The 27,894-nt window shown below is 43.0% G+C and overlaps 2 protein-coding genes across 11 annotated transcripts in view; both read right to left on the bottom strand.

Moving 5' to 3' along the window:
- NIM1K (NIM1 serine/threonine protein kinase) overlaps nt 1–18,061 on the bottom strand; it is a 66,448-nt gene extending 48,387 nt beyond the window's left edge. For both annotated transcript variants that reach the window (XM_075540994.1, XM_075540993.1), the window contains exon 1: nt 17,916–18,061. The gene's annotated coding sequence lies outside the window, so the exon portion shown is untranslated. The remainder of the gene's footprint in view (nt 1–17,915) is intronic.
- Nucleotides 18,062–22,429: 4,368 nt separating this feature from the next.
- ZNF131 (zinc finger protein 131) overlaps nt 22,430–27,894 on the bottom strand; it is a 49,502-nt gene continuing 44,037 nt past the window's right edge. For 4 of the 9 annotated variants that reach the window (XM_075540989.1, XM_075540986.1, XM_075540988.1 and 1 more), the window contains exons 6-7: nt 25,722–25,852; nt 22,434–24,379 (exon numbers count right to left, since the gene is read on the bottom strand). In XM_075540989.1, the coding sequence (XP_075397104.1) occupies nt 23,693–24,379; nt 25,722–25,852 (818 nt within the window). In that variant the 3' untranslated portion in view covers nt 22,434–23,692. Of the gene's footprint in view, nt 24,380–25,721; nt 25,853–27,894 lie in introns of all 9 variants that reach the window. The other 5 variants (XM_075540991.1, XM_075540992.1, XM_075540985.1 and 2 more) reach the window with 3 other exon arrangements.

The following is a 27,894-nucleotide window of genomic DNA, read 5'->3' as shown; positions in this document are numbered from 1 at the left end:
TCTACCACCAGCCTGTGGTCTTCCTGCTTCCTAGTCCACCAGTCCTAGCAGTTATCTGAATCAGGAAATGCATCCAGCTTAGCATCTGATGATCCAGACTGAATTTACTCACTTCTAAAACTTTGTGATCCACTTGCTTGATATAAACTTTCTTTCTCTCTCACTCAATCTCTCTCTCTCTCTCTCTCTCTCTCTCTCTCTCTCTCTCTCTCTCTCTCTCTCTCTCACACACACACACACACACACACACACACACACACACACACACCAGGCTTCAGTATGGATTGCTTGCAACTCAATGTTAAGAAAACCATAGTCCTCACAACTGGACCAATAGATAACATCATGAGGAAAATATTGACACTGTCAAGGATTTTGTCTTGCTTGGATGTACAACCAGTTCTCATGGAAGCAGCAATCAAGAGATTAAATGACACATTGCATTTGGGTAAATCTGCTGTACAAGACCTCATTAGTGTTAAAACAGGGTGGTTACTTTGAAGACTAAGGTGTGCCGGCCCCAAGGACTGCCAAAAGAGCAAACATATATGTTTTGGAAGTACAGGCAGAGTGCTCCTTAGAGGCAAAGATAGCCTTTATCTCACATACTTAGGACATGCTATCAGGAGGGACCAGGCCCTGGAGAAGGATCCCATGCTTGGGAAAGTAGAGGGGCAGTGACGAGGAGTGAGAAAGGCCCTCAACAAGACAGACTGACATGGTGGCTACAGCAATGGGTTCAAACCACAGAACAATTGTGAGGTTGGCACAGCACTGACGGGGTTTTGTTTTTGCTTCTTTGCAGAACCCAGTCTAATGTACAATCCCTTTTAGAACATAAACGAGAACAAACACGTGAGCAGAGATGAGGGGGACCTCTGCACTACCAGGACATTAGACCCAGAGTCGCTGGGTTGTGAACCTCTTAGACCCAGGGGAAGACTGATGCCAAGACTCAATGAATCACCAAGGACACCAAGCTCACAGATGTTGAAAGGAGATAACTGCTTTCACACGGCCGACAAAGTCACAGCCTTCCCCAGTGCTAGTGTTCCGTTCAGCCTGCTAGGCTCCTTAAATTGTTAAACAATAAATTTGCTTGTTAAATATTCCTGTTATGGTAGCACTAAGACACATACCACCGAAGACACAAGCTATACCTTAGGGTAAAGTCACAGTTCAGGCTACCGTGGAATAGAAGATTTGTTGAAAGCATAGCAGGTAAAACAAGAAAGTGAAATCATATGTTAATTTCACTATGTAACAGAGATACCAACAAATGCAAAATAAAATATTACTAAATCACATCAGATTTTAAATGTAATCAAGTATTACATTTTACAAAATTAAAATTAAAAAATAAATGTGATCAAGCAGAATCAATACCCAAAATATAAGTGTGCTTAACAATAGAAAATGTGTGAATTGAATTAAACCCATTATTGATTAGAAGAATCTCTGGATCACCTATACAGAAACATATAAAAGCATTTAATGAAATTGTACACCCATCCATGACCCATCCACACCCACCCCCACCAGAAAATTTTTGACACATTAGAACTTGCCTAACTTAGGCAATGCTAGCTACCCAAACCCCAAAAGTATTTGTAATGGTTTTATTGACATATACTTCACATATCATACAATTTAATCATTCAGTCATATGAAGGAAATGTTTGTACTCAGAACCACAATCCGTTTCAGAACATTTTCTTCTCATGCTCTTTGTTGCTAGTTCCCTATCTTCCCCCAGTCCCCCTGCCATGCCCCTAGGCAACTATCAGTCCAGTTATGGGTCAAAAGGGAGATCAAAGGATAAGGTATCATATTTCAACCTAACGACATGCACCGTAATAGATTTTGCAAGACTGTCTGACAGCACGGCTACTCACACCCCTTGACTACGGTCACAGGGGACTTACCGGAGGCTTCATCCATCGGTGGACTCTCCAATTAGATTTTGGGCTCCACTGTCATTCATATATATACTTCTATAAAATGAGTGTGACAATTTAAGCTCTAAAACCATTCCCTCCTTTAGATTTCGATTATATTATTTACAATCCTGGATTGCACAGGCTGGTGTGCTTCTTCCATGCAAGCTTAGTTGACGCCTCACTTAGATGACTGCTCGTTTGAAGACAACCATTTAAGCCACCAGACAGACCAGTGATTCTCAACCTTTCTAATGACATGACCATTTAATACAGTTGCTCATGTTGTTGTGACCCCAACCATAAAATTATTTTCATTGCTACTTCATCACTGTAATTTTGCTACTGTTATGAATTGGACGACCCCTGTGAAAGGGTTGTTTGACCCCCAAAGGGGTCACGATCCACAGGTTGAGAACTGCTGCCCCAGATGCTACTCTTTCTGATAGTCAGTGAGGTAGAGGTAGTTATTTTACTGTGCCAGCCTGGCATATAAAGACATGTGGGATTAATTGAAGGGCGGAGAGATAAATGGCTTGGTGAACCTCGCCTTTCTTGTCTCTCGCTCTTTGATCATCGGGCCATTGTGCGGCTGCCTTGCTTGTTCTGCGCCTCAATTTGCAAGCTACACTACCTGTGTGACACCTAACCTGTGGACTGTGTCGCTGTATTTGAGGTTCCTTCAAGACCTGTTTCACTACATAATTGGAATTTACATCTCTTGAGCTGAGGACTGACTGTTGGTGACCTGCCTTGCTGTTTGCTGCCTGTTCCCGGAGAATCTGAATCTCTCTGCAGAGGATTACCTGGTGGCCCTCAAGACTTGAAGTACTGCCAGTGCCTCACAACAGTCTAACACATTTGAATTGTACTGAGCTATTTGTACTACTTTATAACTTAACTGTTTATTTCTTGTATTATCTATCTATCTATCTATCTATCTATCTATCTATCTATCTATCTATCTATCTATATTTGTTAGCAATCTGGTTTTGTCTCTCTAGAGAAGCCTGTCTAACATAGCCAGGCACCATCTAGTTTTTTCATCGTTTTTCTGTAGCACCGTATCTTCAGTGAACTCTTCATGAGGGTGTGCAGCTAGCAGAGTCACTTCGGGATGTATCTTTAATGGTGAAGTATCACCAACATTCTCTATAAACTCGGGAAGACCGAGCTGCCCATGAACATTGTTTTTATTCGATATTTACTATAGTCTCTAGGCAACACAAGAAAACCTTAAGTAACTATTATAAAGGAAGAATTAACATGGTTCTTATTTGCAAAGATTTAGAACACAGAAAATTCCAGAGACTGCTCACAAAAGACTAGCACTATTGCCTCCAATAGTGTGACTAGAGGCGAGATCAATACACAAATTAAGTAGCCAACTCTACTATAAGTCTGGTAGTGAGAAGAAAATGAAAGAATTTAACATCCCATTCACGTAAAATCTATAAGGTACCTCAGAATAACCTGAATCAAAAATCCAAGGATGAGTTTATGAGAGTTTATTGATGAATATCAAAGATGACGGTGCAATGAGTGATGAGTTGTGCTGCTAACGGCCAAGTCAGCAATCTGAAACCACCAGTTGACTGTGTCGATTTCAGGACCCTTCTTACTATGACGGAACTGTTGACTTGTATGATGTGAGTCCTCAGAAATGCTCCTGAGGCCAAAATGTATCTCAATTTTGTGCCTTGAGAGTGCCAAGTGTTCATCACATAAACAAAACTCAGCATCAAACATGCGGTATTTGGTACTAGTGATTTGTTCGAATCCTCGCATACAAGCTATGTATGTTTCCATTTTACAACCATTTCCTAATGTATTTATTCCTGCTCTCCTGGAATTAGGCCTCCCTCATACTTCATTTCCATGGAGACTAAGTTCCTCAACTCAGCTGTCAACTCAGTCATATATCTCCCCTACAAACCCCTACAAGCACTTGCTGTCTAAACTACACCGTAGGCATCCACCACATGGAAACTTGGCGAATTTGTCATGTTTTTGTTGTTTTGTTAATAACTATTATTTAATGCAAGCCGACAATAGCAAGTGCGCAATGCTATTGTTGTTGTGTGGTGCCCATCAAAGCGGCCCAGTGCCCCAAGGAAGGAAACACTGCTGGTCCTGCACCCTCACAATTGTTCCCACGTTTGAGCCCATCCATTGTCGCAGCCCTGGTGTCAATCCCTCTCCCTGACATATGATTTATCATTCAAACCAGGATGTGTTTGACCGCAGATAGAAATGTCATGAATAATTAAACGGGGACAACAGGTGTAAGCCAGGGCCGCCCCTGAGCAATTGGGACACATGGTTATCTCATCAATAAGTGATAATATTTATTACAGGGTGGCTGTGCTTTACTAACTCTTTTTTTCTTTCTTGTTTGCCACCTGCTGTTTGTGACAGAGGTGACCCCTCGGGGCTGGGGGTGGCCATGAGGCACAGTTCCGGCCAAGGAAACCAGAGGAGTTGCCAGTAATTTGGTGACTTTTCTGATAAACGGGTGTAGATGCAGCCATTGCTAGGTGCCATTGAGTCGACTCCGACTCAGCGACCTCAAGTACACGAGAATGAAACACCACGGGACCTACACCATCCTCACAATTGCCCGTATGTTTGCAGCTCACATAACCATCTCCCTTTGCGTCCTGCGGGGAACTTGCCTGAAGGTAGAGTAGCCCCTAAAGACCGTGAGAAATGCGAGGGGAGTGGAGAACGATGGCAACAGTCTGTCCCTGATGGCAGCGGAAGCAGAGCTGTGGATGGCTCGCCTCCACCCAGCACTCTTCTTCGCCAGGCAAAAGAAACGCATCTGCTCAGCAGGAACACACAAAGGCTTCTGTTGTTGTTGTTGTTGCTGCTGCGCGCAGCCACGCGTTTCACTTAGAATCTTGCTCATTATTTTATGCCCCGCCTCCGTGCATAAGCACAGCAAGAAGCTAACTTTCAGAGCGGCATGGGAATGTGCCCAAATGCATACAGGTACTGAATTTCTATCTGATAGCAGAGGTTGTGCCTGGCACACAAAGGATGGCGCCGCGTTGGGAGCTAGCGCTGGACGTGTCCCAGGCAATTCCCACTGTGCCGATGAAAAAACGAGAGCCTGGTCTCTTGCCCCCACCCCCTCCCCCCTCCCCGCCGCCCCATCGCCTCCTGTGCAACGGAAGCGAGGCGAGCTGGCTGCGCCAGGAAGCCCTCCTCAGTGTCAAGGTGAAGGATTCCTAAGAATCCGACTGCTTTTGCCTAAGTGCGCACGGCGCTCCGGGGAAAGATGCCGTGAGGCTCAGTGAAGATATAACAGATAATACAATATGCGCAGTCCGTTGGCCTCCGGATGTGTAATATGACAGACCACAAAGCCCCTCACAGCAGTTTGTCCCAGCATTCCATGAAGTGCGCTTCCCGCCGCTGCTCTAGGCGAAACTCAAGACCCCCGGGAACTTGCGAAACCCTAGTTTCTGGTGCATTGTGGATGAATCTTAATTGGCTGAGATCTCCCAGGAAGAGACTGGAGAGAACAAACTAGCCTAAGCTTCCAGAAGGTCTCTGACCCGTAAGCTTTTCACTGGCTTCCTAATCCCGTTGAATCCCTGAGGGTTCTGGGACGAATCAAAGGGCAGACTGACATCCCATTTGGACTCTGCTCGGTAGGTGGGAATACGTACATTTGCAGGCTTGGTGGCTCCACCGAGCTATGTCCCATTCCTTCTATTCAACCCCCATATCTCCCCCAGAGTACTCCATCAAGTTAGCAGATGAAACAAATAAAAAAACATTGTTGAGAACGAAGGGGTCAGAGCAGAGACCCAAGCCCAGCTGTAGAGAATGGGACATCCCCTCACAGAAGGGTCACAGGGAAGGGATGAGTCAGCCAGAGTGCAGTATAGCACCCATGAAACACACAGTACTCCTCTAGTTCCTCAAGGATTCCTCAACCTCACTACCATGACTCCTCTACTGCCTTTCACTGTGGGCTAGAACTGAACATGTGCCTAGGTACAGATAGGACATAAGAGCTCATGACACACAGAATCCAGGAACAGGAACAGGAGTAATGATACCAGGAAGGTAGAGAGAGGGAAGGTGGGGCCAGGAGGGGAGGGAGGGGGACATATAACCACACCCCTCCATTCCCCAGGGGGACCAACAACAGAAACCATGGAGGAAGGGAGACAGCTGTCAGTGTAGGATATTAAAATAATAGTAATTTATGATTTATTAAGGGGCCATGAGGGTGGGGAAGGAGAGGATGGGGGGGGGGAAAGAGGAGCTGACACCAAGGGCTCAATAGAAAGTAAATGTCTAGAAAATAATTATGGCAGCATATGGACAAATGTGCTTGTTACAATTGATGTATAGATTGTTACACGAGCTGTAAGAGTCCTCAGGGTGCAGTGTAGCAATGATGAAACATACAACTTTCCTCTAATTCTTAAATGCTTCCTCCCGACCCACCACCCACTATCATGATCCTAATTCGACCTTACAAATCCGGCTAGACCAGAGGATGTACACTGGTAAAGATATGAACTGGAAACACAGGGAATCTAGGACAGATGACCCCTTCAGGACCAGTGCTGAGTGGAGATACCAGGAGGGTGGAAGGAAGGTGGAGTAGAAAGGGGGAACCGATTACAGGGATCTACATATAGCCTCCTCCGTGGGGGATGGACAACAGAGAAGTAGGTGAAGGAAGACGTCAGACAGTGTAAGACATGACAAAATAATAATAATTTATAAATTATCAAAGGTTCATGAGGGAGGGGGGAGCGGGAAAAATGAGGAGCTGCTACCAAGGGCTCAAGTAGAAAGCAAATGTTTTGAGAATGATGAGGGCAACAAATGTACAAATGTGCTTGACACAATTGATGTGTGTATGGATTGCGATAAGAGTTGTATGAGCCCTCAATAAAATGATTTTTAAAAGAAATATTTCTGTATATATATATATTAAATGATTTTTTAAAAGTTGTCCCATGAATATTCCCTTATTCTTTTATTGTCCACAACTTCCAGGTGCCATCTCTGGGATGTTTTTATTGTATAAAGAAGAAAAAGTTTTGTCTTAGTTGTAGGGGCTCTTCTCACATTGGTGGTGAGATTTCTTCCTTTTTTTCCTTTAAATCAGTTTTGGGGGGCTCATATAACTCATGACAATCCATCTATCCATTGTGTCAAGCACATTTGTACATTTTTTCCCATCATTTCCAAAACATTTTCTTTGTATTTGAGCCCTTGGTATCAGCTCATTTTCCCCCTGCCTCCCCCCCTCCCTGAACCCTTGATTATTTATAAATTATTATTTTTTCACTATATGATGGCTCCCTTCACCCACTTTTCTGTTGTCCATCTCTCAGGAGGGGGTTATATGGAGATGCTTGTGATTGGTTCCCCCTTCCTACCCCCACTTTTCTCTTAACCTCCAGGTATCTCTCATTATTGGTCCTGAGGGGTTTATCTGTCCTGAATTGCCTGTTTCCAGCTTTTATCTATACCAGTGTACATCCTCTGGTCTAGCCGGATTTGTAAGTTAGAATTGGGATCATGATGATGGGGGGCGAGGGGGCCGCGGGGGAGGAAGCATTAAAGAACTAGAGGAAACTTGTATGTTTCATCGTTGCTACACTGCACCCTGACTGGCTCATCTTCTCCCTGAGACCCTTCTGTAAGAGGATGTCCATTTGCTTACAGATGGGTTTGCATCCCCACTCCGCACTCCCCCTCATTCACAATGATATGATTTTTTTGTTCTTTGATGTCTGATACCTAATCCTATCGACACCTCGTGATCACACAGGCTGGCGTGGTTCTTCCATGGGGGCTTTGTTGCTTCTCAGCTAGATGAACACTTGTTTATCTTCAAACCTTTAAGACCCCAGATGCTATATCTTTTGATAGCACCATCAGCTTTCTTCACATTTGCTAATGCACCTACTTTGTCTTCAGTGATCAGGTTAGGAAGCTTAGCATCATGGAATGACAGTTTAATAGAACAAAGTGTTCTTGTATTGAGCGTGTACTTGAGTAGAGGCCCAATATCCATCTACTACCTTAATACTAAACCTATAACTATATGTACATAGATCTATTTCCCCATCCTCATATATATATTTACATGTGTACATGACTGTATTTAGACCTCTGTAAATGCCCTTTGCCTCCTAGCTCTTTCCTCTATTCCCTTTGACTTTCCTCTTGTCCCACTATCATGTTCCGCCTTCATTTGGGTTTCAGTAATTACACTGCCCTTGATCAAGACCTACCAGGCCTCCTATACCCTCCTTGCCATTGATTTTTAGATCACTTGTTGTTCCCTGTTCCCTTCCCCCGCCCCCCCACCTCCTCCTCTCCCATGTTCCCCTGGAACTGTCTGTCTGCCTATCTTATCTAGATAGACCTGCAGCGATAATAATATGTACAAAAAACAAGGCGCAACAAAAACAACAACCACCTACAAAAAGAAAGAAAAGCCTATAGATAGTTCAGGTCTGTTTGTTGACCTTTAGGAGTGTTTTCCAGTCGAGTCTGATAGGGTGGCATGCTGTGGCCCCAAAGTCTATTTTTAGTACTCCCTGGGGACTTTGTTTCTCTGCACCCCCTGCTGTTCTGTTGCACGTCAGTGTTTCGCCTCCATGTAGTGGGATCAGAACAGAGGCAATTCCTGCACTGTCCCCAGTGCTAGCTTCCTTATCACAGTGGGTCAGTGAGGGACATCGTGTCTCGTAGTGGGGCCGGTTCTATGGTCCTCTCTGCGCTTGGACTGCTCTGAGGAGGACTCTCATCCTCAGGGCTTCTTCCACTCTCTTCCTTCCCTGAGCTGTAGCTTCAGTGCTGTCCTTTGAAGGGAATTCTTCTGGGGGGAGGGAGGGCTGTCCGTGTAGTTGGGATTGGGGCCAGCCCCTGAGATTTCTCTTTACAAGTTCCCAGAGACTAGAAGGAACCAATCAATGGGTACTTTTTTTTCCCTTCAAACCATTTTATTAGAACATAATCAGATATCATACCATTCAATAATTCAGTCATTTCAAGAAGTGTTGTCACAATCAGTTTCAAAACATTTTCTTTCTTCTTGTACTCCTTGATATTAGCTCCTCATTACCCTCTACCTCCCTGCCATATGCCTCAGGAACCCTTAATCTAGTTATTGTCTTTACAGATTCACTCATGCTGGGTTTCATATATTGAAAAACATAGAAAAATACATAAGAGTCAAGAAGGCTACCATCAATAACAAAATACAACAGAAATAAGCACCAGTTTGAAAAAGAATCAGAAAATATTAAAAATCAGATCAAGCTCAAAGTGTATCAAAAGGGATATACAATGATAAGGTTTTAACCACCAAGTCAGATTTTTCATTTTAATCTACTATCATCAACTCTACAATACAATAGCCTGTTTGACAGCCAGACTATTCTCAACCCTCAATTACAGTCAGAGGAAATTACTGGAGGCTTAGTCCATGTGTACACTCTGCAAAAGTATTTTCAGCTTCCATTGTCATCCACAGGTTTCTGTAATCCAGAACTTCACAATTTTAGCACTGATGTAATTTCCTCTTTAGGATTGGTATTACATTATATACTATTCTTGGGTCTTGCATGTTGGTGTGCTTCTTCCATATGGGTTTAGTTGACATCTCACTTAGATGGTTTCAATGGGTACTTCTTGAGACCCTAATATGTTAGTTGTATGTTAGGTACTACACACACACACACACAAACAAAAGAATACTGAATATTCAATATCATGTAGAAAAGCTCAAATATATGTGTGTGTGTATATATGACATTGGAAAATGAAACAAACACAATTTTTATACAATACTCAGTTTTTTTAGTTTGTTTTTTAGCTAACAAAAGTATCGTAATTCTCTGAAATGTTAAACATATACTAATCTCTCTAGCTAGGTTTAGCAAGGAGATTAGACATCAAATTATATTTCTTTCTTTCATTTATTAAGGAGTTCTTGTGGAGTAGTGGTTACATGTTGGGTTGCTAACTTCAAGGTCAGCAGTTCAAAACTACCAGTCACTCCTCAGGAGAAAGATGAGGCTTTCTACTCCTGTAAAGATTACAGTCTCAGAAACTCGATGGCAGTGAGTTTGGTTTGGATTCATCTTAATATTTATTTCTATATCATTTACAATAATAATAATGGCATTTGTTGATTGTCAGACATCATTCTAAGAGTTTTACATGAATTAATTAAATTCTCATAGAAGGCTGATACACAAAGACATCAAATAACTTGCCCAGGGTCATAGGGGCAGAACCAGCATTTAAACTTAGCAAATTGGCCCCACAATCAATGATACCTCTAGATTATGTATTGTTGCATAACGTGTATTTTATAATAAATATTTATTAAAAATAAAGAAAAAGGAGGGGCAATACTGGGAGGGTAGAGGGTGAGTGGGTTGGAAAGAGGGAACCGATTACAAGGATCTACATGTGACCTCCTCCCTGGGGGACCGACAACAGAAAAGGGGGTGAAGGGAGATGCCAGACAGGGCAAGATGTGACAAAATAATAATTTATAAATTATCAAGGGTTCATGAGGGAGGGGAGAGTGGGGAGGGAGAGGAAAAAAGAGGACTTGATGCAAAGGGCTTAAGTGGAGAGCAAATGCTTTGAAAATGATGAGGGCAAAGCATGTACAGATGTGCTTTATACAATTGATGTATGTATGGATTGTGATAAGAGTTGTATGAGTCCCTAATAAAATGTTTTTAAAAAAATAAAGAAAAATGATTCATTAAAAAAAAAAGAAATATAAAGCCAGAGAGCTAAGGGATAAGATGAGGCAGTGTGAAAGGGGCTGAAAAAAATGAATATCTAAAAAATGTCAGGAGTCCTAAATATTTTCCTACTTAATAATTGTGTGATCCTACATATAACATCTCTATATTTATTTTCTCAACTATAAAATGAGAAGGTAAACAAATCTATATTCCAAAGAAAGGCTTATTCTATAGATTACCAATAGTTTGCATGAAAGGTCATTGAAAATTGTCTATCATTTTAGACTGGGCCATTACATTACTGATTAGAGTATAGAAAATTTGCTCTTTGTGCTTATGTTTAAAATAAAAAACAAGTGCATTATTATTAAAATTATTAGTAAGGCAAAGGGTATGACAACTATAGAAATGATAAAATACAGGAAACAGAAGATTTCAAAGACCAGCACTTAACGTAGCAAAGTATTAGAATGACATGACATTTTTTAAAACAAAGAAGAAAACATTCAACTTTTTTCCCACCAGCAGACGAATGGATACTTTTTCATTTATATTTTTGAGTTTATTTATTAAAAGATCATTTTATTGAGGACTCTTACAACTCTTGATGCAATCCATACATCAATTGCATCAGGCATGTTTGTACATGAGTTGCCTTCATTCTTTTCTGGACATTTATTTTCTATTGAGCTCTTGGGATCACCTCCTCTTTTTTTCCCCTCCTCCCTGATAGATTATAAATTATTATTATTTTTATATCTTACACAGACCGCTGTCTCCCTTCCCCCAGAAAACATTTGGTATTTTAAAAGTTGAAAGAACTGCAGGAAAAATGTAAGCCTTGAGTTGCAATGTTGAAGGATTTTATGAGCACACATTTGTGCAATTGATGAAATACCAAATGGAATGTTTCAACAAGCTGATGTAGCACTCAAAGTATTCATTTGGCTATGCCAAGAAATTTACAAGACAGCAGCTACCTGGCCAACCAGCTGGAAAACATCCATATCTGTGCTCATTTCAATGAAATTTGATCCAACAGAATGAATATATGCAGACATTATCGAAATATCATTAATATCACATGCAAGTAAAATCTTGCTGAATATAATGGGAAAAGTGGTTGAGCAATACATTGAGAGCTGTCAGAAATTTAAGCAGCTAGATTCAGAAGGAGATAACACAAGGGATCTCACTGCTGATGTCAGAGGAATCTTAGCTGAAAGCAGGGAATACCAGAGAGCTGTTTACTGGTGCCTTATTGACCAACAGCATTCAACTCTGTGGCTCATAATAAACTATGAGTAGCATTAGGAATGGGCACTCAAGAATACTTCACTCTGCTCACGTGGCACCTGTACATAGACCAAGTGGCAGTTGTTTGAACAGAAAAAGGGGGTGCTACATGGTTTTAACATGAGGAAAGATATGTCAGGGCTGTACCCTTACACTAAATTGCATTCTCTCTATATGCTGAACAAAGAATCTGAGAAGCTGGTCTATGTGAAGACCACAGCATCAGGGGAGAAGAAAGGCTCACGAACCACCTGGGATATGGAGATGACACAACCTTGCTTGCTGAAAGAGAACTTGGAGCACTTGCTGCAGATTAAAGACTGCACCCTTCAGTATGGATTGTAACTCAATGTATAGAAAACGCCAATCCTCACAACTGAACCAATAGCCAATTTCATGAGACACAAAGAAAGGATTGAAGTTGTCAAGGATTTCGTTTTGCTTGAATCCACAATCAATGTTCATGGAAAGGGCAGTCAAGAAAGCAAACACCCTACTATATTGGGGAATTCTGGCGCACAAGACTTCTTTAAAGTGTGAACAAGCAAAGATGTCACTTTGAGGACTGAGGTGCGCCTGACCAAAGCCATGGTCTTTCCAATGCATGTGGAAGGATGCATGCACTTGAATTATGGTGTTGATGAAGGAAATATTGTGCCTGCCAGAGAATAAACAGGTCGGTCTTGGTGGAAGTACAGTCAGCATGCTCCTTAGAAGTGAAGACAGTGAGAAGCCATCGTTCATACGTTGAACGTGTTACCAGGAGAGACCAGTCCCTGGAAAAGGTCATCCTGCTTGCTAAAGCAGAGGGTCAGGAAAAGGGAAGAAGCTCCACAAGGGCTCAGAGATAACATCAATTGTGAGGACAGCAGAGGATCCGCAGTGTTTCATTTTGTTTTCCATAGATCTGTCAGCTATGTGTTGGAGCTGACGAACAGCACCAAGCGACAAGCCCAGGGGCTCCTTTCTGAATAGACTTTTGTCTCCACAGGCCTTGGCTTGTTCATGACTCAAGAACAGACTGGAGTAGGAAGTGGCCACAATGGTTTCAAGCATTGTAAGGACGGGGCAAACTGGGCGGTAGTTAATCCTGTTGTACGTAGGCTAGCTCTGAATTGGAACCAACTTGATACCACCTCGCCGCAAAAATAACATCCCTGCATATAAGCTCCGAATGACCCACACAATATCTAATCTACAAGAACAATTCCTCCATCTTCCAAGAGTTGATTCTTGATCAACTACTTATTAAAATAGCTCAAACCCAGCTGATCGGTAACACTGAATGGAGCATTCAATCTACCTTCCCCCATCTAGACTAAACTTAGGAGTTTTCTTATGTCTAGCCTTTTCAAACAAAGCTATGTTAATGGTGCCGGGGCTGATTACGTATCACAAATTCCATTGCACAAAAGGAGAATATAGTTGGGGGAGGGAAAAGTAAGAAGAGAGTTAAACCTTCCCAATAAGAAATCAGACTCTTTGTAAAATAGATAACTCAAGAACCAACCACATAAGGGAGTTATTTAGAAATACAGCGGTCAGAAAGCAAACAGTTAAGAGCTGAAAGGGGTTGTCTCTTGGGAGTGGGACTAACTGCTGCTTTTGTTGTAATACTTTTATGCCTTCTAATTCATAACATCATATGAATGGGTACATTATTTTGAAAACAAGTTATAGACACTTTGGAAAAGCAAAACACTTGTAAATCTACAATTACATAGCCAAATGTATTATAAATACCCCCAACTAGAAGACAGCAGTATATGGAGTTGCAGAAAGCATTTTTGGTAGCTGAATGATTGACACCCCAGTTTTTTAGCAGCCAGTGTGACAGGCCTGGAGATGGGAAAGCTGTCCCACCCCACACCATTGGGAAGGGAGGCAGGTAGTCAGAATGAACTTTAGTCTGCCACTCAGACTTCCCAGCATATTCCTGATGTAGGTTTTTCAGTCTTTGTTCTCCAACTTGGTTTCTCTTCTGTGTAATTTTTTTCTATTCCCTTTTCCTGTTTTCTCCTCATTCAAAACACTTTTTCCCAACAGTTTTACTCAGCCCCCTCCCGCCCCTCCGATCTTAAACTCTGCCCCAATTTGCCAGCCTGTCTTTCTTCTCACTTCCCCATCTTTAAGGGCTGATGTCCAAGTTTATCCAAGCACAGGTGATTGGGATTTTTGTTCTTTAATTTTCTAAGTGGTCAGTTAAAGCCATTTGAGTCTTGCCAACACAAGCTACCTATCTGGGAAACTATGGACTAGTCTTCGGCTGCTGTCTAATAAAGGCTGCGTCATCCTTGTAGTTCCCGAGAGAAAGCAATTTAACAGCTTGCGATCTGCCTCAAACTGTAGACTATTGTCTTCATAAAAATTGAGCATTTTCTTCTTCTTTGGAAATTTATGACTTCACTGTCAAAGGTTTTTTCTTTTCTTTTCTTCATAGCAAGACAATGGGAAATGCCGAAACATAGAATGGGACCAATGTTACAAAGTCTATCCTTTCAACAAGTGAAAGAAAACCAGATGATGAATTAGGCTCTCACAATTCCTAGAAATAAAACATTATATTTAGATTCGAAGAATGAAACAAGGTCGAACATTGTGTTTTAATTTTTAAGTTTCTCCCAATGGAGTGACATTGGGCTGAGTATTATTATCACATGACTCAGACAAAATTTTTGCTTTCTTTTTTTTAACTTTTTATTATGATTTAAAACGTTTACAGTGAATTGGTTTTCCATTCAACAATTCATACATTGATTTCAGTCCCCCAGATCCAGCACTCTTTCCACTTCCGCCCTCCCTGTGTTTTACCATTATTATTCATCCTTCTTTCTTGTCCCTTCCTGCTTTCCAGAGTTTTATCTCTTGGCAAATGCTGTCCTTTTGGTTTTGTACAGTTGATTGTTCTAAGGAGTGTGTACCTCTCGGATGTGATTCTTCCCCTCTACACCTGTGTACTGTTTGGCTGAGAGCTGAGTCATAGGGGTGAGTTCAGTTCCAGGTGTGAAGAGGGCTAAGGGCCATAGTCTTGGGAGTCCACCAGTCTCCATCAGACCAGCAAGCCTGGTCTATTTACTGATTTGGAGTTTTGTCCCACTTTGTTCTCCCACTCTATTCAGGACCCTCTTTTGTGATCCCTTTCAGGGTAGTTAGCAGTGGTAGCTGGGCACCATCTAGTTCTTCTGGTCTCAGGGTCGTGGAGGCCGAGGTTCGCTGTGGTCCATTCGTCCTCTGGACTAACTGTCCCATACGTCTTCTATTTTCTTCACTCTTCTTTGATAGTACTTTCGTGTTGTCTCCGGGGAGTAACAAAGAGCATGCGGGTGGGGCGGGCACTACTGGCGTCTGGGTGGGCACTACTGGCGTCTGGGTGGGCACTCCAGGGCTTGGCATAGCTGTGATCCAGAAACACCAGGTCCAGCTCTCTTTCGTGCACTGAAAGCTGGAAGAGCAGCGAGGTGCCCATGCGCCGTGCGGATGTCTGGAAGTCCCTCTCCCCACCCCGGTGGGCCATGTCAGTAGAGGGACAGCAATTCAGTGCTTGGGTCGCTGCATGGTAAGTCACCGCGGGCTCCGCCTGGCGCCCCGCATGGCCCGAGTGACCCACGCCCGCTCCGACTGCGGCCGCGACCCCGACCACGACCCCCAGGGACTGCCACCCGCGCCGGGGCCGACCCTCGCCTCACTCGCCGCTTTCTTTTAAAATTGTTACCAATCATACACTCCCCAGCCATGTGCAAAGTTGATTTTCAGGCGTTGGGGGTTGGGGGGAGGTGCTGGTGTAATGAATATGGCCTTTAAAGACGTCAACATTGGCTGCTGAAAGTGTCTTTTGAAATGGTACCGCTGCTCCCCTCAGAGAAGCCTGCTGCACAAACAGCTTCAGGCTGAACTGAGAACATAAAAGTTTGTGTGGCCTTTCCCTAGTTGCTTCTGGGGGAACTGAGGGCCCAGGCAAGCTGACCTTTACTTTAAATGCAGCTTAGTTAATGGAAGAAAGCACACACCGCCACCTAAATATCCAAGCCGCAATTTTTCCCAACACAGGAGGCCTCTGAAGGTTTCCCAGGCTGACCACTTAGCAATGGTCAAGCCAAAAATAACCCCTGAAGCCTTTATGAAAGGGATTCAACAGCACACAAAATGCTGGGACATGGATGAAGAGAGCTTTCTCCCATTAGCCTCCCCCATACCCAGCCCCCGCCCCATCATCTCATCTACTTAGAAAGCTAATTAGGATTTCAAAATTAAATATTAACTGGCAGGCAGATTGGGTTCCTGGCCGCGAGTCCTGGAACATCACACACCCTCCTCTGTCCTCCTGGATTGCTGTGGGTAGGGAGATGGAACAGCCTGTCCGTTTGGGGCCATTTGACTTGCTGGAGGGCAGGTAGCATTGACACGCATTTGCTTGAGAGGAACGATCTGTTGCACAATCGCAAACTCTGAGAAGTTGAAATTAAGGGAAAGAAACACACACACAAATGTGCCAGGAGCATTGAATACTTAGGCTCAATTCTTATTACTATGGTGACATGAGGGGGACATGGTCCTCTCAAAAATAGTTGCTAGTTCTAGCCAGGCAGACATCAGCTTCTCAACAGTGCAGGGCGACTTCTTCAGTTACCATGGCAACCAAAATTAGAAGTGCTTTTGCAACACTAACAGAAACCATCTTTGGAGGCGTTCTGTGAATCACATTGCCTATTGATGATGCAAGCTTAAGCGATACATATTTTTCTAGCGTTTAAGAAAATAAAGACCCTTTAATCATTAACAAACATTCGTTCTAGAGTTCCATTTGAGATCCTGGCTGCGCTTTATTTTCTTGGTCTGATTTTGTTTGGATCCCCACGGCCTCTAGGGCAAACGCGATTTGTTTAATTTCCAAACTTGTCTGAATTGCATGGGTGAGAGCTTAGAATGTGATTCATTCGCTCTTATTTTGAAACGGTATGAGGAACGGAATGGGGGCGGGTGAGTCTAACAGAGAGCCCTCTTGTCTCCTAAACTTTGGAAGAAGAAAACAGCGGGGACACAGAGGGTGCGGGGTGGGGAGGAGCCTGGGGTTCAGCACAGAGGGAGGTGGAAAGGGGAGAAAAAACGAAAGGAGAAAGGAAAGATTGGATAAAAAGTACAGATGGCCGATTATTCGCTACCCGTCTTCGGACTATAAACCCAAACCCCCTGCCACGGGGCCAAAGCTGACTCACAGTGAGCCCCTGTGGGTCTCTCAGACTGTTGACTCTTTAAGGGAGGAGAAAACCCAGTCTTCCCCGCGCCGAGCTGCGGTGGTTTCAAACTGCAGACCACAGCCCATCGTGCACCCACTACATCACCAGGGGCGCTTACGGCACCTCTGTCTATTGCTTTGCTCTCCCCACTTGCCCAGATGTCACCACACCAGAGCTGATCAGAAATGGCTAAAACGCCACGGTTGCGATGCTTCCCGGATAGTATCGCCGTTGTGGGCTCCTAAGATTCCCTCCCAGAGATATTCGAGAAAGGAATCAAGATTTTTCTGACTTCGGATGGCGACTTCAAAGAAGCGCCTGCTGTGGGGACGCGCTGTGACGAGGGGTGCGGCGGGCGGTTGCAGGTGGGCAGCGGGAGGGTCGCCCCCCCCCGAGGGTCGCCCCCCCCCCTCCCAGATAAGGGCTGGCTCCATCCGTCCGTCCGGCGCCTCTAGCCGGCTCGCGTGGGGGCGAGCACCCGGGAACCGGGGCTCAGCAGACACGCGCGCGCATTTCCTCGGGCTCCGCCACCCTCTCCTCGAGTAGGGGCGTCCCTCATGGGGTCCTGATCTCCTGACCCCACTTCGCCGCCTTCTCCAACGGGCCGTCCCTAGTTAGAAGGTTTGCAGCCTGCCCCAAAGCAAGGGCGGCGGGGCAGGGGTGCTTGCTGCGAGGCCCCCGCCCTCGCTTACCTGGTCCCGAGGTGGGCTCCTGGCGTTGGGCCCCTGCGCCCCACAGGGTGCTCTGGGCTCCGCCCTGGACCGGGCCTGGAGGCTCCCGAGCTGTCAGAGACCGCCTGCCGGCCCCACCACCCTCCCGGCCCCCAGCCCAGCTCCCGCGAGGACCAATCGGGAACTAGGGGCCGGCCCGGAGAGGAGGCGGCCCACACGTAGCTGCTGGTTTCTATGGTAGCCGGAAAGGAGGAGCACACATGAGGATGGGGCACGGCAAGGGGACACCTACAGCGGACAGACCCTCGGGAAGAGGGCGCTAGCCTGCCGCAGAAGCCCCTTCTTGACCGCAAATAGGAAGCAGCGACACAGAAGCCAAGTTGACACAGCTTCCAGCAACGCCAGCCGGTACTAAGCTGTCCCAGCCTCTTGAACAAGTTCCCTGTCCTTCAGAGACGGCTCCCGGGGTGAGTCATTTGAGACCTGCAGACAGAAATGCCTGCGTATCCCCAGCAAAGGGCCAGTTTTCCGCCTTGCCAGTTGGGCAGCGGCGCCATCTCCTGCCCACTCCCCATCATGACCCTCTGCTCATGGTGACAAAATTTACAAACAAGCCAAGTCTACTCAATTAGGTGTAGACTTGGAATAAAATGCACAATGTTAAATATGCAAGCTATTAACTGAAGATCAAGCGCTTCATTTTAGAGGCTGGAACTTGGGAAGGCCACACAGCTGGTTTAACAGCAGGGCCAAGGAACACTGGCGCACTCTTTCCACCTCCTCACTCAGCACCTCCACCTCAGCACTCTTCATTTCCATACTCCATTGACCTGTACTCAAGACTATCAGGCAGGCTTGACTGGAGCAAAAAGACTGGAAAGGAAAAGTCTAAGTCTAAAATTCTTTTCTAATAGAAAGTACAAAAGTCAAAGACCCTCCTCTTAGGGGAGGGGAGAGCTCTTTTGCCAGGCATTGTTTTAAATGCCTTTACAAATATCAACCTCAATGAGGCACTCATTACGAGGCTCATCTTGACATAGGGGGAGTCTGAGACCAAGCGGCCATAGGACTTGATTCAGATCCTAGCTTTCAATGGTGCTGGATTCTCAGCCCTGCAGTCTGCATCTAGTCTACGCTCACGACTACCTATTTCCTTGTGTTAAGGGGTCAGACAGAAAAAGCAAACAATAAACCTTGGACAGCTCCAGGGACTAAACACGGAGATTGTCAAGAAACCCCAAGGCATTTATGCGTGTATTTGTATAGGACAAGGGTTGAGTGAGAAAAGGGGTTTGTAAAATTACACACGTTCTTCAGAAGACAAAGGGAACTTAAATACAGCACATGCTATCAATCTGTTTTCCAAGCCAGGTATCTTACATGTACTTTTCATTTTGTAGTTTACAGTTGTTGCTGTTGAATAGATCTGGACACTTGACAAACACGTAGTACTTACAAACAGCTATTTAATGATCCTTTATTTCTTTAAAACAATCAGCCCACGTTAAAACAAAACTGTTCATTAAAATCTTCTCAATTGTTCAATGACAATCCTGTTAGGTTATTCACATTTTAACATGAGTAATCTAGAAGACATGCTTGGATCCTTTAAATCCCGAAATCTTCAATTTCACATTGAATATAGATGGAGCAAATTCACTTGTTTGTGGAATTATTGCTATTTCCATTTCTATATAAAGAGGAGTCTTCTCCAAGTTGTCACGATAGAAAGAGAAGCTTGTTTCTTGCATATATTAAAAGCACTGATGTTTTTCTCTTTATATCTTACATAGTTGGGGGAAACGGGCATGCACTCCAGAGTCCAATGGCATAAATAAGCTTGAAGAAAGATCAGAACAAAGCTAATGCACGAGGTGAGGCTAAAGATATCCCAAATGTACAACTTTTCCAAACTACTGTAACCACTATCTTTGAAATAAACTACTGCTTTCAGGATTCTTCCTGTTTGGGGTTTCATAATTCGCCACCACATCTCAGAACTTCTAAACTTCCAGTTTGGGAGGCTGGCAAGCCCCAAACGCATGTGTCAAGTGTCAATCTGGATGCCTTTCTCAACTCACATGGTTGCAGCAGAGGCTGATGAACCAAAATTGGCAGGACAAACGACAAGCCATAGACTCCAAAGACTCGGGAATCTGGTGACTCAAGTCAGATAATTAGACTGTTGGCTCAAGCCCTGAGAGATGTCCATTCAGGTGGCAGCAGATGCAGTACCAGAGCAAGCGAATATTGCTAGAACATTCATTAAATTACAGATGCAGGAAATGAAATAAATTCAGAGTGGTGACTTGAGCCATCCTTTAGTAAAGGTGGTGAATCAAGATCCCCACTGTTGAGTCATTTGATTCATAGTAACCCTGTAATCTTCATAGGAAGAGCTGGTGGGATTGACCTGCTGATCTAGCAGTACCTATTGCCAACGAGACTCCTTGGTTCAAGAGACATCTCGCCCTAAATCTGACTCATTAACATAACCAACTCCTAACTCCAAAATGGGATCAAAACCACAGGCATAAGGGCTAGGATTTACAAGACATCCCAAAATGAAAGGCTGTGGCTAGAAAGGTCATGGCTGACCTTATGAGAAGTATGTCACTGCTTCATATGGCTGACCTTATGAAGTATTTCACTGCACCATGTAATAACCAAAGCTGCACGATGTTGTTGCCAGATGTCAACAATTCCAAATCACAAGAACCCCAGGTGACAGAGTACCTCACATATTTCCACAGGCTGTAATCTTTATGAAACATCACCAGGTCTTTTTACCAGACCTGTTGAGTGGACTCAAATCAACTACCTTTAGCAACTCAGGGATTAACAACTGTATGCCTAGAGCTTCTTATAGGGATCGAGTTGATTCTGACTCAGAGATCCAAGAGGTGAGAGTAGAACCGTAGACAGATTAACAATCAAAATATTACAAAGGCTGTAATCTTTACCGAAGCAAACTACCAAATATTTTCTCCATAGGACAGCTAAGCTTTATACTGCCGAGTTGGCAGCCCATGCTCAATTGCTGAGCCCCTAGAGCCCCATCAGCTCTTCGTGTTAAGTGCCTTTAAGTCAGTTCCAACTCGCAGCAACCCCTATGCACGAGAACAAAACATGGCACAGTCCTGTGCCATCTTCACATTTCTGTTGGAGTCCATTGTTGTAGCCACTCAAGTGTCTTCCTTTTGTCTGGACCCGCTACTTCATGAAGCACGCTGCCCGCTCTACACTGGTTCCCCGTATCATGCCCCAAGTTTATGAAATGTAGTTTTATTATCCTCAATTCTAGGAAGTATTCTGGCTGCTTTGGTTAATCTTTTGGCGGTCCCTGATACAATGTTTTTTTGCAGACGCTCACTGTCCAGTTTTCACACCTGTTGAGGCAATGGGAATCAGGCACATTTTAGTTCCCAGAGTGACATCTTTGCCTTCCAACTTTAAAGAGGTCTTTTGCAGCAACTTGCAACATGTGGTCAGATTCTTAACTGCCGAATCAATGGGCGTTGATTATGGATTCAAGTAAAACGAAATCCTTGACAACTTCAATCTTTTCTCCATTGACCACGGATCCTGCTTACTGGTCCAATTCTAAGGACTTTGGTTTTCTCTCTATTTTGAGGTATAACTCATATTGAAGACTTTGATTTTTATAAGTACTTCAAGTTCCCTGCACTTCCAGCAGGCAAGGTTGTCACCTCCATACTACAGGTTAATGAGACCTCCTCCAATCCTGAAGCCATGCACTTCTTCATATAGTTCGGCCTTTTGGATTATTTACTCAGCATATAAAAAAACCTACCAAATTCACTTCCATTGAATCAGGCCAACTCAGCACACACAATGAATATAGTGAAAGGATTACAACCCTGACACGTGTCTGTCCTGGTTTTAAACACGACGGTCCTTGTTCTCTTGGTCTATTTTAGGTTCCACTTGAGTACAATGAAGTGTTCTGCAATTCTCATTGTTTGTAATGTTCTCTACAACTGGTCATGATCCACAGTTAAATGTCTTTGCAGAATCAATAAAACACAGGTAGACATCTTCCTAGTAGTACCTGCTCTCAGCTATGACGTACCTGCTTTCAGTAATAATATACCTCATTTCATGTCCTCTTCTAAATCTAGACTGGATTTTTGACACTTAAATATACATCGTGATTTCTAACAACTGTTTTGTTAAATGTTGTGCAAGCAACTAAACCACAGAAGGTGTACCATCAGTAGGTAGCTTTCTTCTCCCCTTTCAATCCAATTCACTGGCATTGTAAGCACAAGGATAGCATTTATGCCTTTTAGGAACAGGGAAATTAATGGTCAAATTAATAACTCACTGCCATTAAGTTGATTCTGGTTCATAGAGACCCTATATAGGGCATAGTACAACCCTTAAGGGTTTCAGAGATTGTAATTCTTTCCAGAAACTGACAGCCTCATCTTTCTCCTGCAGAGTGGCCGGGGGGGGGGGGGGGGGGGGTTTAAATAACCCACCCTTGCCATTATTAGCAGTTTAACCCTCAACCAGTGTGCCATGGGCGCACACATATTAGAAAATAGCTCAGATCACACATCAATTTCCACACTGGTAATTAAAAAAAAGAGCCACGAACACATAATTTTAAAGTTTACTTTAAAAATGTAAATATACTCCCAGTATTCAACAGGTAAAGAAAATAGCATATTGGTTTATTTTATGTGGTTGTTATATTTTATTTTCCAAGTAATACTGATTAAAAATATTTACATACCTACTTTTAAGTCCACAGTTTAGCACTCTTATTTGTATGGCTTTAAAAGTTATAGCACAAAATCTTTACATTAAGGATTGGGGGAGGGGGGTGGATTTCCATTCAAAACAAAGCCTGATATATTATATACATGTTTTTCTCTGCACTTTATTTTAAATACATTAATTTCTTTAACGATGCTCATTTTTTTCCCATCTGGTGGTAAAATACTAGTGCAAACTTTTCATCAAAATAAAGTTTACCACAGATATAAATAAATTTTCCCAATTGAAATGGCACTTCAGCTGCCGCTGAATTAAACTTCTCAACTTAACGTCAATGAAAAAGAATTGGTGGTTCACATTTATAAGCAAAAATATAAAATCCTATAGCATCATCTACATCACTCCTTACCACACAAACGTTGAAAGAACCAGAGATCCTTTAGATAAACTACGTTGGTTTTGAAAAGGCACATGGGTATGTTTTGTTGTTGTTTTTACATTCTAGAAATGCTGCCACCCCCACTCAGTTCCTGGTACAGAGAGGGCATCTGTGACTCTCAGGGTCGACAAGCACATTACTCACACTCAAGGAAGCCAGAAGCCAATATGGAACTGCACAGTCACAATGCACTTTTCTTCATGCAGCCTTGTGTTTCCTAGATATTCAGTTTTCTAACATGCATTAGAATACATTAGCCTGTATTCTAATGATTTACATTTGATTTTACAATAGGAAAAAAAAATTGAGGAAGAACATGACCTAGGAAGAAAAGGGAAAACCCTTACCACAATGAAAATAGATACATTCGTACCCAACAATATAATAAGAATATAACTCATCTAAGTTTCCAGAAATATACTTCTCAAAGTTTCCCACTTATGGGAAAGTTCTCTCTTCTGTAGCATTAGTAGGGGGAAACCAGTGTGGTTCAATAGAAACAGCACAAGAAATGGTTCACTTTGGTCCACTTGTCTGTCAAGAAAGACAGTCACACTGCCCATAATCAGTTGAAAAACGCAACACGTAAATTAAAATATATTCATTTGCTATGTCATTCTAACACTGGCATAGCTGTTCTGTCCTCGTGCCCGGCCTTTGCCGCTTCAGCATCCTCTGTTGGTTTGGTTTGTAAACCCTCCGCATCTTCGTGGTCTTCCCTGGCATCCTCAGCAGTATCCGCGTGGCTAGGATCTCTCTCCTCCTCATTCAAGATTTCAGGGGTCACTTGATCCAAGCCTGCTTCTAGAAGCTCAGTTTGTACTTCCATTGGCATCTGATTTACTCGCTCAACATGCAGCTCCTCAACATGCACTTCTGTACCTTCTTCAGTCTGAATTCGACCCACTTCTAGATAACTCACCTGGACCTGCTCAGGAAGCTCACTGATATGTGAATCGTGCATTTGGCTGTCCTGGAGCAGGTCTGGATGGACCTGTTCCACAGTTACTTGTGCTGAATCCACTTGGACCTGAAGCAATGGTAGCACATGTACCTTCCCAACTTGTTCTATAATTGTCATTGATGTTACAGGTTCAGCTTGCAAGTGTGTTTCCACTGAAAGAATTTCTTCAGTTATTAGACGTTCTGAAATATTATGGGCATCATTGAGATGTCTCCTTAATTCATTTCCTTGCATAAACCACAAATCACATAGAGTACAATGGTTGGGTTTATCTCCAGTGTGAATTACTAAGTGATCTTTAAACTGGTCCCAGCTGTTAAACACACTGTTACAGACCTGAAACAATCAAACACATGGTATTAACAATACTTATATTCAAACAAAAACCACTACAGGCACATTTGTACTCTGAGAGGAAAAAGTGACGATTTCTTCTGAAACCTAGTCTAAACTAACTTCTTAAACATAGTTTTGGGAAACTTTAATATTGCCTTTTTTGGTTTAAGCATGATACAAATTTTAAGATTATAAAGTAGTGAGTTACGTTATATGTAATTTCTTCAAGATACAAACGTTTAGACCCATTACATTATTTGGGGTAAAAAGTTATTAATCAGTAAAGGCATAATTACAGCCACCTTTCTGCCCTCCTTTGGAATTTTAATGATTGCTCTATGGTAGTTTAATCATAAGCTCCAGACTAGCTGAATTTTGCTGACATATAGGGTTGGGTAAATAGAAGTGATTCTAGTTTCCTTGGGAAAATCAAAATAATTATATTAATTACTTTCATTTCTCTGCAGGCATTTTAATTCCTTCTAGTGTTTAGTCCCATGACATTACACACATCATGTTTTTCAATTATCATCACTAATTCCAATTTTTTTCAACACCCTTAAGAGAAATTCAATTAATCAATATGGTATACCCATTTCTCCTTCCCACTGACCCCAGGCTACCACTAATAAACTTTTGTCGCTAGACAGCTGCCTACCCGGAATGGTTTATTTAAGCAAAGATCATATAACAGTTGTCCTTACTGAAGTATTTCACTCAAAATGCTTTCAGGGTTTCATCCGTATCACAGCATATACCAAAACTTCACTTCTCTTTATAGCCGAGGATTACATATTCCATTACAAGAGTGTTTCCCACAGTGGGCAGCACTGCGCGCTCCCCCCACCCCTAGGCGGGGGTCGGGGTGTGGGGTACTGCTACAATATAGGGGGTTGCAAAAGCACAACAACTTTTAACTGTCCGGCAGTACCGAGGGAATTTCTTTTTTCTCTGAAAAGAGGATAGAAGGGGGCGGTAAACCAAATGTGTTTGGAAACCTATGCATCTCAACAGCACATTTTATTTACCCATTACTCTGTTCGTGGGCAACGGCTCGTTTCCACCTTCTGGCTATGTGGTCTAATGTAATGGACACTGTGTCCAGTATATATGTGCGCTCCAGCTCTCAGGTCGTTGGAGAATAGCTGGGTCACTAGCATTTTTAACTAACTTTTTGAAAACGAATCAAAACTGTTTCCTGTAGAGGCAATACTGTGAACAACAGATCCGATTTCTCCACCCCCACTCTCCCCATTTACTCTGTGTTTGTGGGGGGGGAGGCGGGGGTATTTTCAGGCACTAAACTCATTCAATAGTAAATACAGAATATACTCACACGTACCTGACATTCATAAAGCTTCTTTCTTCCCTTTTTGGCCCCTACTCCAGTTTGGCATGCTGTCAGGTGACATTTCAGTGTGCTATTTCTAGCAAATCGCTCGTGACAATTTGAACATTCAAAGGGTTTCTCACCTATTAGAAGAGAAAATATGTATAGTGATAAATCAAGGAAAATGGCAAAAAGCAAGCAATTTTAAGAGCTTGTTTTCTTTGTGATAAATTTTAATAGCACATTCTCATGTTCAGATGTTTTACAATACCCAAAGGTGGAAATAACAACATAACTTTGAGGAATACTGTTTAATCTGATATCTTAGGAATAGGTTTATTAGTTCTTTCTCATTTCTTAAAAATGTTCATTTTTCCTTAGACAAAAATCAAGATTGGTGGTACCTTGGGAAATGGATCAGTATCCATCCTACATCTATTTTTCAATTAGGTCCCTATTGTGCTGTACACTAGATCCTGTGTTGGGGGATGGAGATGAAAATATAAATTGCCCTTGTTTTCAAATACTTTTTATTACAGGCTAGGGTGTGAAGGCTAAATACATGAAAATAAACAAGTGCAATGAGGTGTGGGTAAAAAGGTCATGGACAGGATAAACAATCTGGGGCAGAAAACAGCAGGTCCGTCTGGGAGGACACTGGAGAGGGGGAGACAGGGGAAAGGAAGTGGGTGTTAACAAACCCAGGGACAAGGGAACAACAAGTGATCTAAAACTGATTGTGAGGAGAGTGGAGGTATAGTAGAGCTTGATAAAGAGCAATGTAACAGAGGAATTAGTGAAACCCAAATGAAGGCTGAACATGATAGTGGGACAAGAGGAAAGTAAGAGGAAATAGAGGAAAGAACTAGGAGGCAAAAGGACATTATTTATAGAGGTCTAAATACAGGCATCTACATATTTAAATATATTTATATATGATAGTGAAGTAGACCTATGTACGTATATATATGTCAAATATTAAGGTAGCAGACGGACACTGGGCCTCCACTCAAGTACTCCCTCAACACAAGAACATTTTGTTCTAATAAGCTGGCATTCTGTGATGTTCAGCTTCCTGACATGATTACTGAAGACAAAATGGATGCATAAGCAAATGTGGTGAAGAAAGCTGATGGTGCCCAACTCTAAAAAGGTATAGTGTCTGGGGTCTTAAAGGCTTGAAGATAAACAAGTGTCCATCTAGCTGAGAAGCAACAAAGTCCACATGGAAGAAGCACACCAGCCTGGGTGATCATGAGGTATTGATGGGATTAGGTATCAGGCATCAGACCCAAAACAAAAAAATCCCATCAATGTGAATGAAGGGGAATGCAGAGTGGAGACCCAAAGCCATTCTGTAGATAATTGGACATCCCCTTACAGAAGGGTCACAAGGAAGAGACGACACAGTGGAGTATAGCACTTATGAAACTTACAACTGTCCTCTAGTTCTTTGATGCTTCCTCCCCACCACTTTTATTATCCCAACTGTACCTTACAAATCTGGCTAGACCAGAGCATGTACACGGGTACAGATAAGAGTTAGAAACACAGGGAATTCGGGACAGATAAACCCATCAGGACCAATGAGAGTAGTGATACCAGGAGGGGAAGGGGAAGGTGGGGAGGAGAGGGGCGAGAAAGGGGAAACTGAGCACAATGACACTGATCGACATATAACCCCCTCCCTCCCAGGGGGACAGACAACAGAAAAGTGGATGAAGGGAGACATCAGTGTAAGATATAAAAAAATTACAATAATTTATAAATTATCAAGGGTTCATGATGGAGGGTAATAGAGGAAGGGGGAAAAATGAGCTGATACCAAGGGCTCAAGCAGAAAGAAAATGTTTTGCAAATGATGGCAAAAAATGTACAAATGTGCTTGACACAATGGATGCATTCATGGATTATTATAAGAGCTGTACGAGCCCCCAAGAAAATGCTTTTTTAAGGCCCTGGAGCATGGACTGCAGCAGGGTAAGGGAGGGGCTTGGTTCTGTCTCCAGAGAAGCTCGCTCTAAGCAGAGACAGAGGAGTAAAATGGCACGGGACAAGAGCAAGCAGGACTAATACTGATTCTAGTTACTCTGGCTTAAAATACAACTAAGATAAAGAACACAGAGAAGATTTGGAGTGGAGAGTGTGATAGAATGGTATAAATTCCTTTTATATCTGCTACATT

The sequence above is a fragment of the Tenrec ecaudatus genome, chromosome 2 (assembly GCF_050624435.1).
Source record: "Tenrec ecaudatus isolate mTenEca1 chromosome 2, mTenEca1.hap1, whole genome shotgun sequence".
Taxonomy (NCBI): Eukaryota; Metazoa; Chordata; class Mammalia; order Afrosoricida; family Tenrecidae; genus Tenrec; species Tenrec ecaudatus.
The sequence above is the reverse complement of the archived record's forward strand: the minus strand, read 5'-3'. Positions and strand labels throughout refer to the sequence as shown.